Source organism: Ornithodoros turicata, chromosome 8, assembly GCF_037126465.1.
Source record: "Ornithodoros turicata isolate Travis chromosome 8, ASM3712646v1, whole genome shotgun sequence".
In the NCBI taxonomy this organism is placed as follows: Eukaryota; Metazoa; Arthropoda; class Arachnida; order Ixodida; family Argasidae; genus Ornithodoros; species Ornithodoros turicata.
The window spans coordinates 37,392,774-37,406,703 of record NC_088208.1 but is presented as its reverse complement, the minus strand read 5'-3'; the positions used below and the strand labels follow the sequence as shown (position 1 = coordinate 37,406,703).

The following is a 13,930-nucleotide window of genomic DNA, read 5'->3' as shown; positions in this document are numbered from 1 at the left end:
GCATGTCCAGAACCCAAGATGCGATTTTGCGTCCCGTGTGCGTATACTGTTTTCCGAAAGTAAAGTGGGGCTTCAAAGCTGGCCTGCATTGCTCTCGCGGACGACGGGAATCTGCGTGAGCGGTGTCGTCTGCAAACGGTCGAAACCATCGAGAAAACAAAAAGTTGTGTCTTACGGTACCAGTTATTTTTACTACTAACGACGCAATATGTTCCGTTTTGTTGTACTTATTTATTTTTATTTTATTTGTTTTTGAAGTCTTGGTTCTTGCTGTATCGGCGCTGCGAACCGCGACCGCAGGAGCACCGCTCTGCGTTGGGAAAACTCTTCTATGAGCCGTACGCGGGGAGCGGCTGGTGCATGCATGCATGCATTACAATCCTCCGCAGTTCTCACGCGTACAATATAAACGACGAAAGAAAAAGTTACGAGGCAATTTGTAAGCTGTGTTTGCGTATTACGGAACCGTGAATAACTCTGAAAATTATATTTGCACAGAATAAATATACAAAAAACAAGGGAAGTTCTTGAACAGACAGAACAAGACGAAGGAGTTCTAGGAATTTGGAGAAACAAAAAGAAAAGAGAGAGCACTCAAGCGTGATGCCAAGACCAGATATTTTCCCTCGAATGGACTTGTGACTTTGCAATTCCAGCACAAAAGAGAGAAAAAAAAAACATATCCAAAAACACTTTAATTCCACTTTAATGGTTCGCAATATAACCTACTCTCACTACAGAGCACTGTAGGTTGCACTAGTGATGTTAGGTAACAAGACACGCACGCGCGGTTGAGGTCTAGGAAAAAAAAACACCTTTTTGAGTATACAGCTCCATTTTTCTGTGACCCGGTAACACGCGCATGCACAAACGGCGCCAGATTTTGCTCTGAATTATGGACTACGAAATAGCAGCATTTCTCCTAGCACCCCCTGATGTAAATGACTTGAATATTTTTTTCTGATATGAATATATTTTAGACGAATGTACACAACAGTAGCAAGTGGGACGCTTTCGAAGGCCGAACCCGTTCCGTAAGGTGAAAACCTGACTTACAAAACGGTCACCAAATAGCACCTGATTGTTGCCCCCCCCCCCCCGCAAAAAAAACATTGTGCCGCGTCAGTTGATCCGAAAAACATTAGACCCCTTCCACAAGTCCTCCAACAACAACAATACATGCTGACGATGAGACGGGGTGTTTCACCCCAGTGATACAGAATACCGTAAAATTACCTATAGTCTAATGTCCTACCCGCCGGTCGCCGCCGAAGATTTGAACGCTAACAGCGATTTTTCTCCACTGTAGTGTATCGAAGAACTTCATAATCATCCAGAAGAGAGAGAGAGAGAGAAAAAAAAAAGAAAAACACCCGAAGCATGTATCCAGGGGACGTAATCTACGTATACAGTGATCTGCAGAAAAGATACCACGTCCGGCCGAAGGAAACGTCCTTGTCTCTTACCCCTTCAGACTCAGATAAGTGCAGATGCAAATATTAACGGAACATTCATTTATTTGACACCAGCAAATCTTATCGCGATTTCTTGGTGCCGGATCCATTAGTGGACAGTTCATCTCGCAAGGTAACACTAGTCGAATATCGACTGTGCAAGATCGGCCGATCTGCTGTGCGTAAGATCTACGGTTTGATAGGCCTTAAAATGACCGAGTGCACAATGTATAAAAAGCTGAAGAACCTCTAAATGTGTTCAATGTGAGACGAGAGAGCCTTTAAGAACGCCAAGAAACTCGACAGATGACAATGAACATTGTGGCATTGCTAGGGACATCTGATTAAAATGCTACAAAAAAGACGTGTTATCAGGCATAAAAAAAATGAGTGTGGGGGGAAGTACTTTCTTTAAAGAACTGATCAAAACAAAAGTGCTGCAGAAAGGACTATGGGTGTCGCACGCAGGGGAAAAGAGTGCGCGTAAACCCCCCCTCTCCGGTCGAATTCTTACATTTTGTTGTATTTGGTGTACATATTTAGTGCACTTTGAAAAGCGATATCAACTTCTGCCCTCATGTAATGTCATCGTACAAAACCGAAATACTGCTGGCTACGCCGCTGTGAGCGAACGCGTGGTATGTGTGTACTTTATTTCCGTGTACGTCTGAATGACAGAATGGTTATCACCTGGCTCGCGACCTCACCTCACCCGGCTGATCAAGATAACGGCGCTAAAGACGCCGTAAGAAATGCATGGAACGTCCCACTGCAAGTATTTTAAAGGAGCATTGTACCGCGAATTCATTCCAGAATTCATGCCGTTCCGCGACCTCAGACATGGGCAATTTGCAGAAGTTGACGTCTGTCGATGCCGATAAGGATATAAAACAGGTGTGAAAATTCTGGCGAGTGTCTCGTTCGGGACTGCATAATGACAACACACACTTTTTTTCACAAACACTGACAATACTGCACTGAGCGACAAGATCGGACAGGGAACCACCAGGTTCTTACCTTCGTCACAAATGACAGCATGTTGTAGCAGAACACTGAAATATATCCACAAGGCACAGCGCATAATCCAAGAAGCGAGCATCACGATTTCCACAATCACACAGTCAGAATCACCGCTCAATCACATAGAATCAGCAGATAATCACAACAGATCCATGCGTTCCACCGTGGCCCATCAAGTCGGGTCAAATCCACAGTGCCAGGCGGTCCACACGCGGCGACCTGCTCGTTCGCTCTGCCTGTTGGTAACAGGTGAGTCGGTCAGGTAAGACGGCGGCGCAGGCGCAGTGGAGGCCACTTTGACGTACGCTCGCGATGTACACGATCACGTGGCGGAAGCTGTGGGGAAAACACGGAGCGGAACAGAACGGCTTCCGGTAAAGACGGTAGGGGGAGAAAGCGGTAGTGGGCACGGCGGTATGGCCAAGGCAGTTGACCAAGGCGAGGGCGATGGTTTTTGATAGGGGGATGGGGCATTGGGTGATGGAATGGTCAAGTAAGGACAAACGGAGGACGACGGGAGGTGTGGTATTCTTCACGGTCTCCGTAGACGGTAATGTAAGGTTTGCGAGGTTACGATCTTCGGTATGATCGCTTTGGAACTCCTTGCGTGTGCATCTGGAGCAGCGTGCTCATGAAAGAGATCCTAACAGCGAGCAGGAGTTCGCCTTTTGAGGGTGACGGTGGACAACATGCGACCTGAGGACCTGTATGCTGACGGATATTCGTCTTTTTTTTCCCTCGAGATTTTCTTTTCTTTTTTTTTTTTTTTAGTGCTTGTTTCCGCTTTCCTTCGTCTGGAGCTCAAACAAATGGCAATCAGCCTATGGTGTGCTGAAAAACCCCTAACGTTCGCGAACTTCACGAATTGCGAAAGTCCTCGAACTCCCAGCCACGCGAAAATTTTCAGCAACAATTGAGAGCACCTATAGAAAAACGCTGTAATCACAGACTTTAGTTTCACAGTCGGATGCGCACGCCACTGTAAATATTTGAACTGCTGTGCAGCACAGGGATGTTCATAATCTTGGGCTTATCACGTTTGGGCTTATCATGTTCATAATCTTGGGCTCATCACGAAGCGGAACCGTGAGGCCACGAATTAGCTTAGCACAAATTTTAGCATCTCAAACTGGGCCGCGAATATGTTTCCTGTGCCTGACTCGCAAAAAACACTGAGACCGCGAAAAGAAAAGGGTCTTACATATTCCCCACTCTTGCCGTATATTGAACGCATGCAGCGTAGACTTTCGTGATGTTATCATTCCTTATACCGCAGAAACGCGTGAGAAACCGGACAAGAGATATTTCTCGCTAATGTGCAGCGAAGGAAATACAACGTTATTTTGGTCTTACGCGGAAAGGAAGAGGGAATTTTGCGGGAGACGCCGAGGAAATCCTGCGTCTTTCTCAATAAGAATCGCGCGGAAAACGTTGTGCTTTTTCCGTCAGAAACATATCGTTATACCCGGTATATGCGCCTTAAGCAAAACCCGGAACATGCGGTCAGTGATGTCTCCAGACCTCCCCACTCTCTACACCCCTTTATCTGTTTTTTACCTCCGCATCCCCACAGCAGTGGCGTAGCCAGACCTCTAAGGTAGGGGGGGCTCGATACGAAAACTCGCCCCCCCCCCCCCGCTGATCCTGTGTCGACAACACACACATACTTGTGCACACTGCAAACTGAGGATTAAAAAAAGGAACGAAAATAGTTGTTTTAGACGTTCACTGTACGATTACATATATAGGCTGTCATGACCAATGAGGTGGTGTCACGAGATTGTAAGTATTTTGAAAAGCTCATACTTTGAAAACCATTCAAGAGTGCTTCTTAGATAGACGCCATGAACTGCAAGAACTTTCGCGATCGTCACTTCTCTCCCCCCCCCCCCCCCCCCCATCGCCACATATATTATGTTCTCGGATTTGCACGATTTGTGTGGGTCGGTCCGTGGAAGGTAGGGGGGGCTCGAGCCCCCCCTAGCCCCCCCGTGGCTACGCCATTGCCCCACAGCCACAGGCGGGGCACTGCTATTACAGCAGTATAGTGACATATGCAGGTAACGATACGTTGAGCTGTTTGACGTAACTGTAATAATAGTGAGTTTTAGTATACAGTGAACCCTCGTTATTATGACCATGGTCGTTCCCGAAAATTTTGGTCATAATGCGGAATTGTCATATTAACGGGGAGGGGGGATTTGCAGAAGTTTCACTGCATTGTTCGCCAGGAGTATGGTCGTAAAGCGCGTATGTCAGATTATCGGGGGTCATATTAACGAGGGTTCACTGTATCGTACGCTGTCGCTTTTGCGTACTACATACTAAAACTGAAGACGTGACGACGGAGGGATTAACGGAGGGCTTATTGATATACTAAAACTCACTATTAGAGGATAAAGGGAGAAAGAACAAACACGATGCTCCACTACCAACAAACGTTTACAGATCTGACCAAGTTCCTTGCCAAGATGAATGCTTGCCAGCAGGCCAAACTCGATGTGCTGATCAGCGTTAGCGGTTCTGCGCATGCGTAAAACATTAAGAGAGCTTCGCGCACTGCGCAGAAACACTACGCTATCCCTTGCGTACTCAAAGGCGATAGCGTAGCGATGCACTAAAGCTTTATTTACTATTATTTTATTTATTTATACATTTACATTTATTTATGTATTTTATCATTCATGTATATTATCATTTATATTTATATATTTATTTATTACTATTATTTCAAGTTGGCGCGCTCCAAACGTCACCGTCGTCACGTCACGAATGGTCATCGCGCGAAAGCTCGTGACGAATCACAGCAAAGCCATGGACTTATCGCGCGGTACGGATATGGTGAACTAGAATGGTAAACTAGCCCGCCATAGTACGGAATAACGAAACATTGAGCATGGAGCCCCTGGCGCAGGGTCGACGCACCGCGGTATACCGCGAATAATTACCTGATCCTGGCTCCTCACAAATTCCCGAATTATTGAGCCCGCGAATTTAACCACTTATACAGCACGTTACGTCTCAAATGCCTCGTGCTGCGCTGAAGCCAGGGTTTCTCATAACAAGACGATAAATCGAACTACGTTAACTAAAGGGTTCGTTATAACGACAAAACATGAGAAAAGACGCAGTAAGGAATAGTGGCGAACATTCATGGCGGTCGCGTCATGTACGCGCACGTATTACATAAAAGGGACGTGTAACACGTGATCGCAAACAAAAAATGTTTAGCTATTAATATGCTAGTTATGCTATACCGAACCATGAGAATGGGTGACAAAAATGAATACTGCAATAAACGTCACACATGTAGATACAAAGTTAAGAGCCTGGACGCGTTCTTGCTCTATATATGGTGATTGGCGGATCACTTGAGTATGTAGAACAGAATCTATTGAATCGAATTCTACCGAAATGAGGTTATAAACCCGATTTTTCCCGGAGGTACATAGTTATTCACGGTACATCTCTAGCACAGACAGACAAAACAAAATAAAAAGAGCACAAAAGCCGAGCAAAACCTTCTGCAAGCAACATACGTGAACCTGGCATGTTCGAAACAAATGATATAGGTACTATTGCCATGTGACCTATACAGCTTGCAAAACTGAACTTGCAGGTGCGCTTTAGTTGATGAAAAGCTTCTTTTTACCCGATAGCACGCAAAGCAGAAAATTGCACAACTACAAATGCATTCATTGCAGAAAATAAAAACATTGGGGGAGACGCCTCGTGGAATGAAGGACACCCAGCACTCTTGCTAGAGTCACTATAAGCGCAGGACACGTCGGGAGACACGCGGGATAATATTGGACATCACGAGGGAAAGTAAACGCAAAGGGAGGAACTTCCAGTGCCCACAGAGTAACGTAAAACGGTGGTCTCCATTCGGGAAGTCAACATTTGGTTGATAAAGGTTGGTTTGTTTTATTTCACCCATGGGTGGTCACAGAACCGCGTGGTTGACCCGTCGATGACTAAGATCAAGCTTGTGGACATTGTACTGCCCTGTACGGGAACAAACTTTATCTTCACCACATCTTCGACGGATGCATTTCGAGTATATTGCATTCATCCTCACGCAAGAAAATCTCTTCCCATCAGTCTCTCTCTCTCTTAACCCTCCCAGCCCCCTTTTCTGCTACTTATCTTTCTCGTTTACCTCTTACCTTCTCTCCTCTGTCTGTTCCACCTTTTTTCTGCCAAGACTTGCACAAACAGACGGCTCCAAAGCCACACAGCCATAATCACGGGTTGTCATACTCGAAATAATTTAAGGCTCGCCGTCCGCTTGTGTCAGTTGAAACACAAGTCAGAGAAAAACCTGATTCCAGGCCGCGTAGCTTGAAAATGATATAGTGCTCTTCACTGTCCAACAACTACTCCATTACTTACCCGCGGCCGGCAGCGCACGTATATACCATTCTAAAGTTCGCTCGCTATGATAAATTGTTCACGGAGTTTTGCATTTCGAGGTGCCGAGCTTAATCTTGATTCCAGGGGTCCGGTCCTTTTACACGGGAACGCAAAATTGATTTGACTGGAGAGGTCGTCGCCTGGTTGGCGTCTGCAGGACCGTTTGTCGTTCGAGACGTTTCAATTTAGTCTGTTGGTGTAAACCACCATGACCTCGTAACAGAAGTGACCGTCCTTTGAAAGAATGGCTATGCGCACGCTACACGTGGCGTTCTGTTGTATGTCCCACTGTGCATTTATGGTTCTTATTTTACGCAGGGCCGGTGAGAGGGAGACAGCCGGGGATGGAGCCACGGACTCTTCAGGGGCCCGCACGACCGAAGGCCCGACGGTTGCGAACACCAGGAGAAGTGATGAGTGGAGCCCGGGCAGGACTCATCAAGAATAATCCCAGAGGCCTGTAATTTCTCAGACAGAGATTCAGATACACAGCTAGAACAGCTTAGCTTACCAACTTAGTTCCAGTAATGATACGAACGAATCTGTAGTTAACAAATTTTATCGTATTGCTGTCGTGAGGGGGTCACGAAGTGCTCCTAAGACCAAAATCGTCTAGATTCATGAGCATGTGTGATCACGGAAGGCATTTCCGTTACAGAGCCTACAGTAACTACGCGAGACTTACACAGTGAACCACAGGAAAATCTCATTCATAACCACCAATAAATTAATCAGCACAAAAAATCACGCCTTCCTTCCGTCTTTACTCTTCGCCGTAGTGGATAAAAATCCGCAGCGGTGTTTGGCAACCATATCGGAGTCGGGGGGACAGCGGAAGGCTTTGGCGAACTCGGGCATATTCTTCAGCGGCCCGTTTACCCTGAATGCAGCAGGCGACGAGAACCCGTGATGCAACCTTTGGTGAAAGTACGAATCGTCGTACTTCTCGCACCGACCCAAAGCGAACTCGATGAAGAACAGTTGGTCTCCCGCATACTGGGGCACGCTCCTCAGCTTGAAGATGGGACTGCCGCGAGTGGCATGCTTCTGAAACACCCTGAGCGCCGCTGGAAGGGTGAGCAAGTCCAGGAGGTCTCCATGACTGGCCATGTCATTGGAAGGTCGGTCGTGGTAGTACTGCTTCCGTAGACAGTCTTTGAGGAACTCCACCTTGAGGTGCGTGGAAGGCACTTGGGCCCTCTGTTGAAATGTGCGGTCCACAAGGTGGCGCATGACTGTTCTGGCGATATTCAATCCCAGGCGGGGGACGTGATGTACCATGAAGGCATCTGCGGTGAAGTTGGACTGCACTGCTGGTGCTGGTACTGAAACGAATAATAATGCGCGACATTTACCGCTAGTTACCAAGTCCAAGTGTACAATCAACATTTGTTACTTGCCATGCAAGACCTTTTCGTCGAAATCTATCCACGGTTCTGGACTCAGAAAGTCTCCATGCCAGAAGGTCTCGAAACCAGCGTCAGTCAGCTTCTTCTGCATGTTCCGCTGACGAGCTGTCAGAATCCCGTTCCAGGACATCAACAGGGAATCTTCCGTGTCTACAAAAAGCATCTTGGCGAACTGCATTCGAGACCTTTGACGCTGCACCCAGTCCGGAACGAACAGCTGCTTCTGCAAGCCAAACAGGTCATCCCGGAAGCGCTTCACCATCTTCGAAGCCACGTTCAACTGTTCAGCCACGCTAATGACTTCGTTGAGGCTGTGCTCTGTTAGGGCTTCCACTGCCGTCGACAGTTGGTGCCTGTTCCTTAGGCGAGCTTTCCAGTAGATATAAGCGTAGAGTTCAGGCATCACCCTGGAAAGTATGCGAACACATCGGAAGTCAGCCGCGTCCCTCACTTGGTCACCGTCCTCCCAGCCTGGAACTGAAGCTCCCGCTATGGTCGCAATCTCCAAATAGTCGTCAAAGTTGAGAAACAGCGCATATTGTATGTGCATACGGAAAGTGAGGTAGTTCAGAATTGTGGCGGCACCGAAGGAGTTGATTATGGTAATCAGCCTTTTCTGGAAAGAGCCACCCTTGATGAGTACTTCGGTGTCGTAGTATATCTTAGTGACACCTTTGAACAATGTGCCCAGAAAGACCGTCCAGTCCCAGTGCTTGCTCTTGAGCAGAAGGTTCACTTTGGATTTGATGTAATTCTTCGCCTCTCGTCTCTCTCCTGCGAGGTCTACAAGAGCTTGTTCTAGTTTGAGCAATTTGGGAAGATATCTGGTGTCAGAAATGCGCTCCACAGCAGCGAGGTACCATTCGTCGTGTATGTCGCGCATCTTCACGAACCCCCGAAATATGGTTCGTGGTGGGTCGATCCTAATGACAAATTTTTCCTTGAAGCCCTCAGGTGCCTTCTGGACGGATACGCCGACGATGGCTGCGATGTCCGACAGCTTCAGCAGTTTCGCTGCAGTCCGCGAAATATTCAGCCCGCTGTCTTTCCGATAAGGGAAGTCTTTTATGCCGTGGGCCTTGAGGATATTCACGAACATATGATCGGCTCCAGGTTCGCCCTTCCCTGCTCTGCACGCTTCCCATAGACGGTAAGGCCACTTCAGGGAAGCGTCGTCTGTACCGGCCTTCAGCTCGGCTACCAGGACCTTCTCGATCTCTCTCTTCTTGATGTCATCTTCTGATAACTTTGCTTCGCCCAAGGTAAGTTTCGTGTGGTTTAACCACGTCTTACAAACGAAATGGTAGAAGTCGCTGCAAGGATTTAACTTTGGGTCCACAGAATCCGTAATGGTTTGCGAAATCTTGAGACACCCTGCACCTTCGCAATACTTAACTGAGTGAGCCGTACGTTGACGCGGCGTGGCGCGTTTGGTACTACTGCTGGCACGTTTCCCCGTACCCCTCCGGATGCTCCTTCTGGTGCTTCTTGAGGTACCTATCCTCACGTTTCCAGTTGCATCGGGTGCGAGGCGACGTTCAAGACGCTTTACCATTCGCTGTGTACCTGCGGTTGTCGTGACGGATGCGTGGTCCGTGGAGTGATCTGTGGAAGAGCCGTTAGCAGTGGAAGAAGCTGAAGTGGTTTTCTTGCCCATCTGGCTTTCTGTGAAGTCGTACTGAAGAAAGAGGATAAGCACAACGCCAAGCGTGGCGAGGAAACCCAGGAGAATGAAGATATCGTAATCGCCGGACCGGTATATGTTCCTTGAGGCGCAAGCAGGTCGGCGGTCGACGAGGCGATTGACGATTTCGTCGTTTTGGTGGACTAGTCGCATCTTAGTCAAGGGGCCGATGGACGGAAGAAGCTTGAGGTAGCGTGCAGTCTTCCCGGTACGAAGGCAAATTATGAATTAAGAACGTGGTTCACGTGACAGAACGGTGACGGCCCGGTGCATGCGCGGGCCTACGTGCGGCACAATGTTGGTAATTCACTGTTGTGGTGGGCCAAACCTATCGGTTCCGGCCATCACCACCACCACCGATATCAGCAGCGCTGTTACCCTAGCTGAACCCTCGTTACAAAGAGGCCGGCCAGGGGGCACCACTATCCATCCATCCATCCGGGCGCATTACGTCAGTGCAGCAGCGCCCTGCAGCACTAGATTGTGCTTCAAACCCAAAACAAATTACACCCGTCCATTAGCTTTTTACTGAATGGATATAACGTACAGTACGTGAATAGAAACAGTGCAGCGCGCACAGAGCAAGTAGGCACCTTACGTCGGGTTTTGTACATTCGTTTAGAAAGAGCTTGTGACTCCAAAATGACCACTCGCAGCAGCGTAGTCAGAAAAATATTTCGAATGGGGGTTCCAGGGGGACTATACGTGGGGGGAAGGGTTTCCGACTCCATTCCCTCTCCCAAATGCACTACCAAAGGTACGATTTCGGGGGGTATGAACCCCTAAACCCCCACCCCGGCTACGCAACTGACCACTAGATTCGTCACTGGTAAGATTCGGTCTGGAATAGAAGAAGGCAGAAGAATAGCATAGACATTTGCCTTACTTCTAATTGCTTCTCATACAGAATGCATACCTAGAGCACACCACCCCACATACAGACATGACACATATGACATACGTCACAAGACATGATACAAAAACTCAGCCGCTCGCGAAACTCTCGGAGAACGTACAAGACACGTCTGAACACATCCAGAGACGAGGCGAAACTGACGACGGCTCAAGGTCTAGCCGTCTAACTGCCGTCGGTCCGCCGTTCCACGTGACGGAGAAGAGCGAATCGGCTTGCGGAGCGCAGCCTGGCTCACTCTTCTCCGTCGTCACGTGCCGTACTGTACACGGACACCTCGATCACCCCGCTACGCATCGTGGATGTCGGCAGTTCCCTTAGAAGTCGGCCCAGGACGCACATTCCCCCATGGCGTAAGTCGTGACGCTGCCCACCTTTGTGAGGCAACAACGGTGAGCCCTTTCACAAGGGCTACCACCCCGCTACGACGCCGGCTTCTCTTCAAGATGAGGCTTCTAATGCTGACGCATTAAGAACACGGTATCTCCCTCATCTTCCTTAGTCCCCTTAGTGGCTTACGACCACGTTTTGAGAGGAAGGACATCAACACTGGCATCGTCAGTGCACGGCCACCGCGCGTGGGAAGAAATAGAAGGAGATGGCCCTGAGGTAGAAGAAGAAGAAGGAGAAGGTTCCATGGAGGCAGCGGTGCCATACCCGGTACCATCCGACACTGACGCATCTTACCTCCAGAGCGCGTCCTGGACAAGCGAGTACAGGGCCTGCATCGTCTGCGCAATTTTTATCGTTGTGTCTGGTGCAATCGTCTTTTCGCTAGGTACTTATCGCATCTTCGGCAAGCCGTTTGAACCTCAGCGTCGCGCATTCCGGAACGGCAGCAACGCAGACAATACTGGTGATGGAAAGGATTCATCATCGACGTGCCGCGATAGGGAGTGCCAGGATCTTGCAAGGTAAGTGCAAGGCCTTGGCGCCTCACTTGTGTAACACCTTTTATGTCATTGGTTAGTCTGTTAGACAGTATAAATTTGCCCGCCACGTACGGACACGGGGTCACCGTACTGCCTCTCTACAGGTACATCGAGAAGTCTCTCTTGGACGCCGACCCCTGCGACAACTTCTATGACTTCGTCTGCTCCAACTGGAGTTATCAGGCAAGTCCCAAGCTCGATGATCTCGCTGTCATATCCGAAGACGTTCTGAGGGCCTTAGACCTCGAGGAAGTCCTTCTGAAAGAACTACAGTCTGGAACAGAAGACGTCACCCTGTCACCCTTCTTCGACATCTGGAAGTGGTGCCGCGACCTGTACACAGCACACGGCGAATCAATAGAACCTTTTCTCAAGATACTCTATGCCACTGGGTTGTCCCAGTTTCCGTTACCTTCCGATGGCGGCCGCCTGTCATCCGTCGCAGGAAAAGTGTTCCGCATCACAGGCCTTGCCCCTTTAGTGAAGATTTCTCTAGATCCAGTCGACAAAGTGATCCAACTGGACCGCCCAGATACTCTATTCCCGGACTTTGTCCAGGTATCCAACAGTCACCGGTCATGGTACATCGAATCTGTCAGAAGAGCAGCCCGACAGGATTACCGAGAACTGTTCAACTTCGAGCAGGACTTAGTGGTGGCCATGAACGGGCCTGCCCCTGACGAGAACTACACCACTCTTCCCTTGTTTAAGCTACACGATGCACAAGATTGGAGCTGGGAACAGTTCCTGAAGAACGCGCTCGAAGAAATTTTACCTGTGACACGTATAACAAGTGTAAAGTTTCAACCGAAGCACTTCGAGAGTAGGTTCCTGAAACTTCTGAACAACTACAAGAGCGAAGACGTGCTGAACTATCTTGGTTTCAGGGTGTACCTCTCTTATGCACCTTTGCTACCGGGAAAACGATTTTGGCAAATGATACATCCAGCCATAGCACGACGCCCAGGCTGGGAATGGAACCGAAATAAAAAAGACCGGAATTCAGCTTGTGCGCGAGCAATTTCAAGGGCAGATCCTGCACTGGCCAGCGCAATCATCCTGCGCCGCCTGAAAAATGACCATGCTGAGCCCATCCTGCGCAGCATGCTTGAACACAGCAAGAGAGAAGTCCTACAGTACCTCGGCGAAATGGCTTGGGTAACTTCACTTTTCCTCGACAAACTGGGCAGGAAGTACCGCAAAATAAGACCAGCCTTCTTCGTACCTTCCGAGTGGCGGAAGTATGACTTCCGGCTAGATCAGTGCCGCTTCTTCCGGTGTGACACAACAGAACTTCCTCTCTTGGAAGTTTTCCAGAAGATCGTTGCCCAAAGGCAGAAAAGACGCTTCCAGAACCTGAAGAAACCCTTCCCAGATTACCCGTCCGATGTCTTGCAGACGGAATGCAGTCTCGAAGGAAACCTGGTCTTCGTCCCTCTTGGTGCAATCAACCTTCAATTCCATCAGGACGCGTTCTGGAAGTACCATCTTCCGAGAATGCTGGTTTCATTTAGCGAAGTTCTCATCGACGTTTTCCGACGTACAGTGACAGAAGTTCAGAAGCGGTACGCAGACCTGCATGGAAGGTTCACGGTTACCGGAGAGTGTCTGCGACGGCAGCACTCTGGAATGGTCGAGCAGGTACCAATACCGCTGTCATCCAACGCAACGTCGAAAGCGGACCTGCTAGACTTCATGGCAGTGCAGGCTGCCTTTAGGACGTACAAAAAGTTCGCTGCGTCGGATGTGGAAGGGACATTGCCAGGCCTTGTCTTCAACAGTGCACAGCTCTTCTTTATACACTTTGCATTGAGTCGTTGCGAGAAATACAATTCCAGCTACGAAGAGCAGTTACTAAGACACGGCCTCAAGGGTCCAGCAGCATACAGGGTGAACGGACCGCTCAGGAACATCAATGAGTTTTCGCAGGTCTTTCATTGTCCGCCACAAACATACATGAATCCAAAGAAGAAATGCATATTCTAACTGACCAAATATTAAACATTGAGTATTTTTGAAGGACCAAGCCAGTCTCTCTCCAAGCCGAATTTGTGCTAACGTAGTGTACGACAAAACTGTTACGGTACCCTGTATGGCTATGT

The 13,930-nt window shown here is 48.6% G+C and overlaps 3 protein-coding genes across 3 annotated transcripts in view; 1 reads left to right on the top strand and 2 right to left on the bottom strand.

The window, feature by feature from the left end:
* Nucleotides 1-2,758, bottom strand: part of LOC135367213 (dual oxidase-like) — a 106,244-nt gene extending 103,486 nt beyond the window's left edge. The window contains exon 1 of the mRNA XM_064600372.1: nt 2,472-2,758. Within this exon, the coding sequence (XP_064456442.1) occupies nt 2,472-2,553 (82 nt within the window). The 5' untranslated portion in view covers nt 2,554-2,758. The remainder of the gene's footprint in view (nt 1-2,471) is intronic.
* Nucleotides 2,759-7,431: 4,673 nt separating this feature from the next.
* Nucleotides 7,432-10,365, bottom strand: LOC135366233 (neprilysin-2-like). Its single transcript, XM_064598902.1, has 2 exons — nt 8,291-10,365; nt 7,432-8,215 (listed from the first exon to the last, which is right to left on the bottom strand). The coding sequence occupies exons 1-2, from the start codon at nt 10,134-10,136 to the stop codon at nt 7,635-7,637; spliced, it is 2,427 nt and encodes an 808-aa protein (XP_064454972.1). The 5' UTR covers nt 10,137-10,365; the 3' UTR covers nt 7,432-7,634.
* A 561-nt stretch (nt 10,366-10,926) lies between these two features.
* On the top strand, nt 10,927-13,854 carry LOC135367597 (neprilysin-2-like). The gene is made up of 3 exons (XM_064600886.1): nt 10,927-11,155; nt 11,399-11,810; nt 11,933-13,854. The coding sequence occupies exons 1-3, from the start codon at nt 10,927-10,929 to the stop codon at nt 13,812-13,814; spliced, it is 2,523 nt and encodes an 840-aa protein (XP_064456956.1). The 3' UTR covers nt 13,815-13,854.
* Nucleotides 13,855-13,930: the final 76 nt, after the last annotated feature.

What these genes read in the sequence shown, in the direction of transcription:
- LOC135366233 (XM_064598902.1), bottom strand. Translation starts at nt 10,136, where the DNA reads ATGCGACTAGTCCACCAAAACGACGAAATCGTCAATCGCCTCGTCGAC. An exon ending in CGACGAAAAGGTCTTGCATG is followed by an intron (nt 8,216 to 8,290) that starts GCAAGTAACAAA and finishes TATTCGTTTCAG; the next exon opens with TACCAGCACCAGCAGTGCAG.
- LOC135367597 (XM_064600886.1), top strand. Translation starts at nt 10,927, where the DNA reads ATGACACATATGACATACGTCACAAGACATGATACAAAAACTCAGCCG. An exon ending in CTTCTCCGTCGTCACGTGCC is followed by an intron (nt 11,156 to 11,398) that starts GTACTGTACACG and finishes CATCTTCCTTAG; the next exon opens with TCCCCTTAGTGGCTTACGAC. An exon ending in GAGTGCCAGGATCTTGCAAG is followed by an intron (nt 11,811 to 11,932) that starts GTAAGTGCAAGG and finishes GCCTCTCTACAG; the next exon opens with GTACATCGAGAAGTCTCTCT.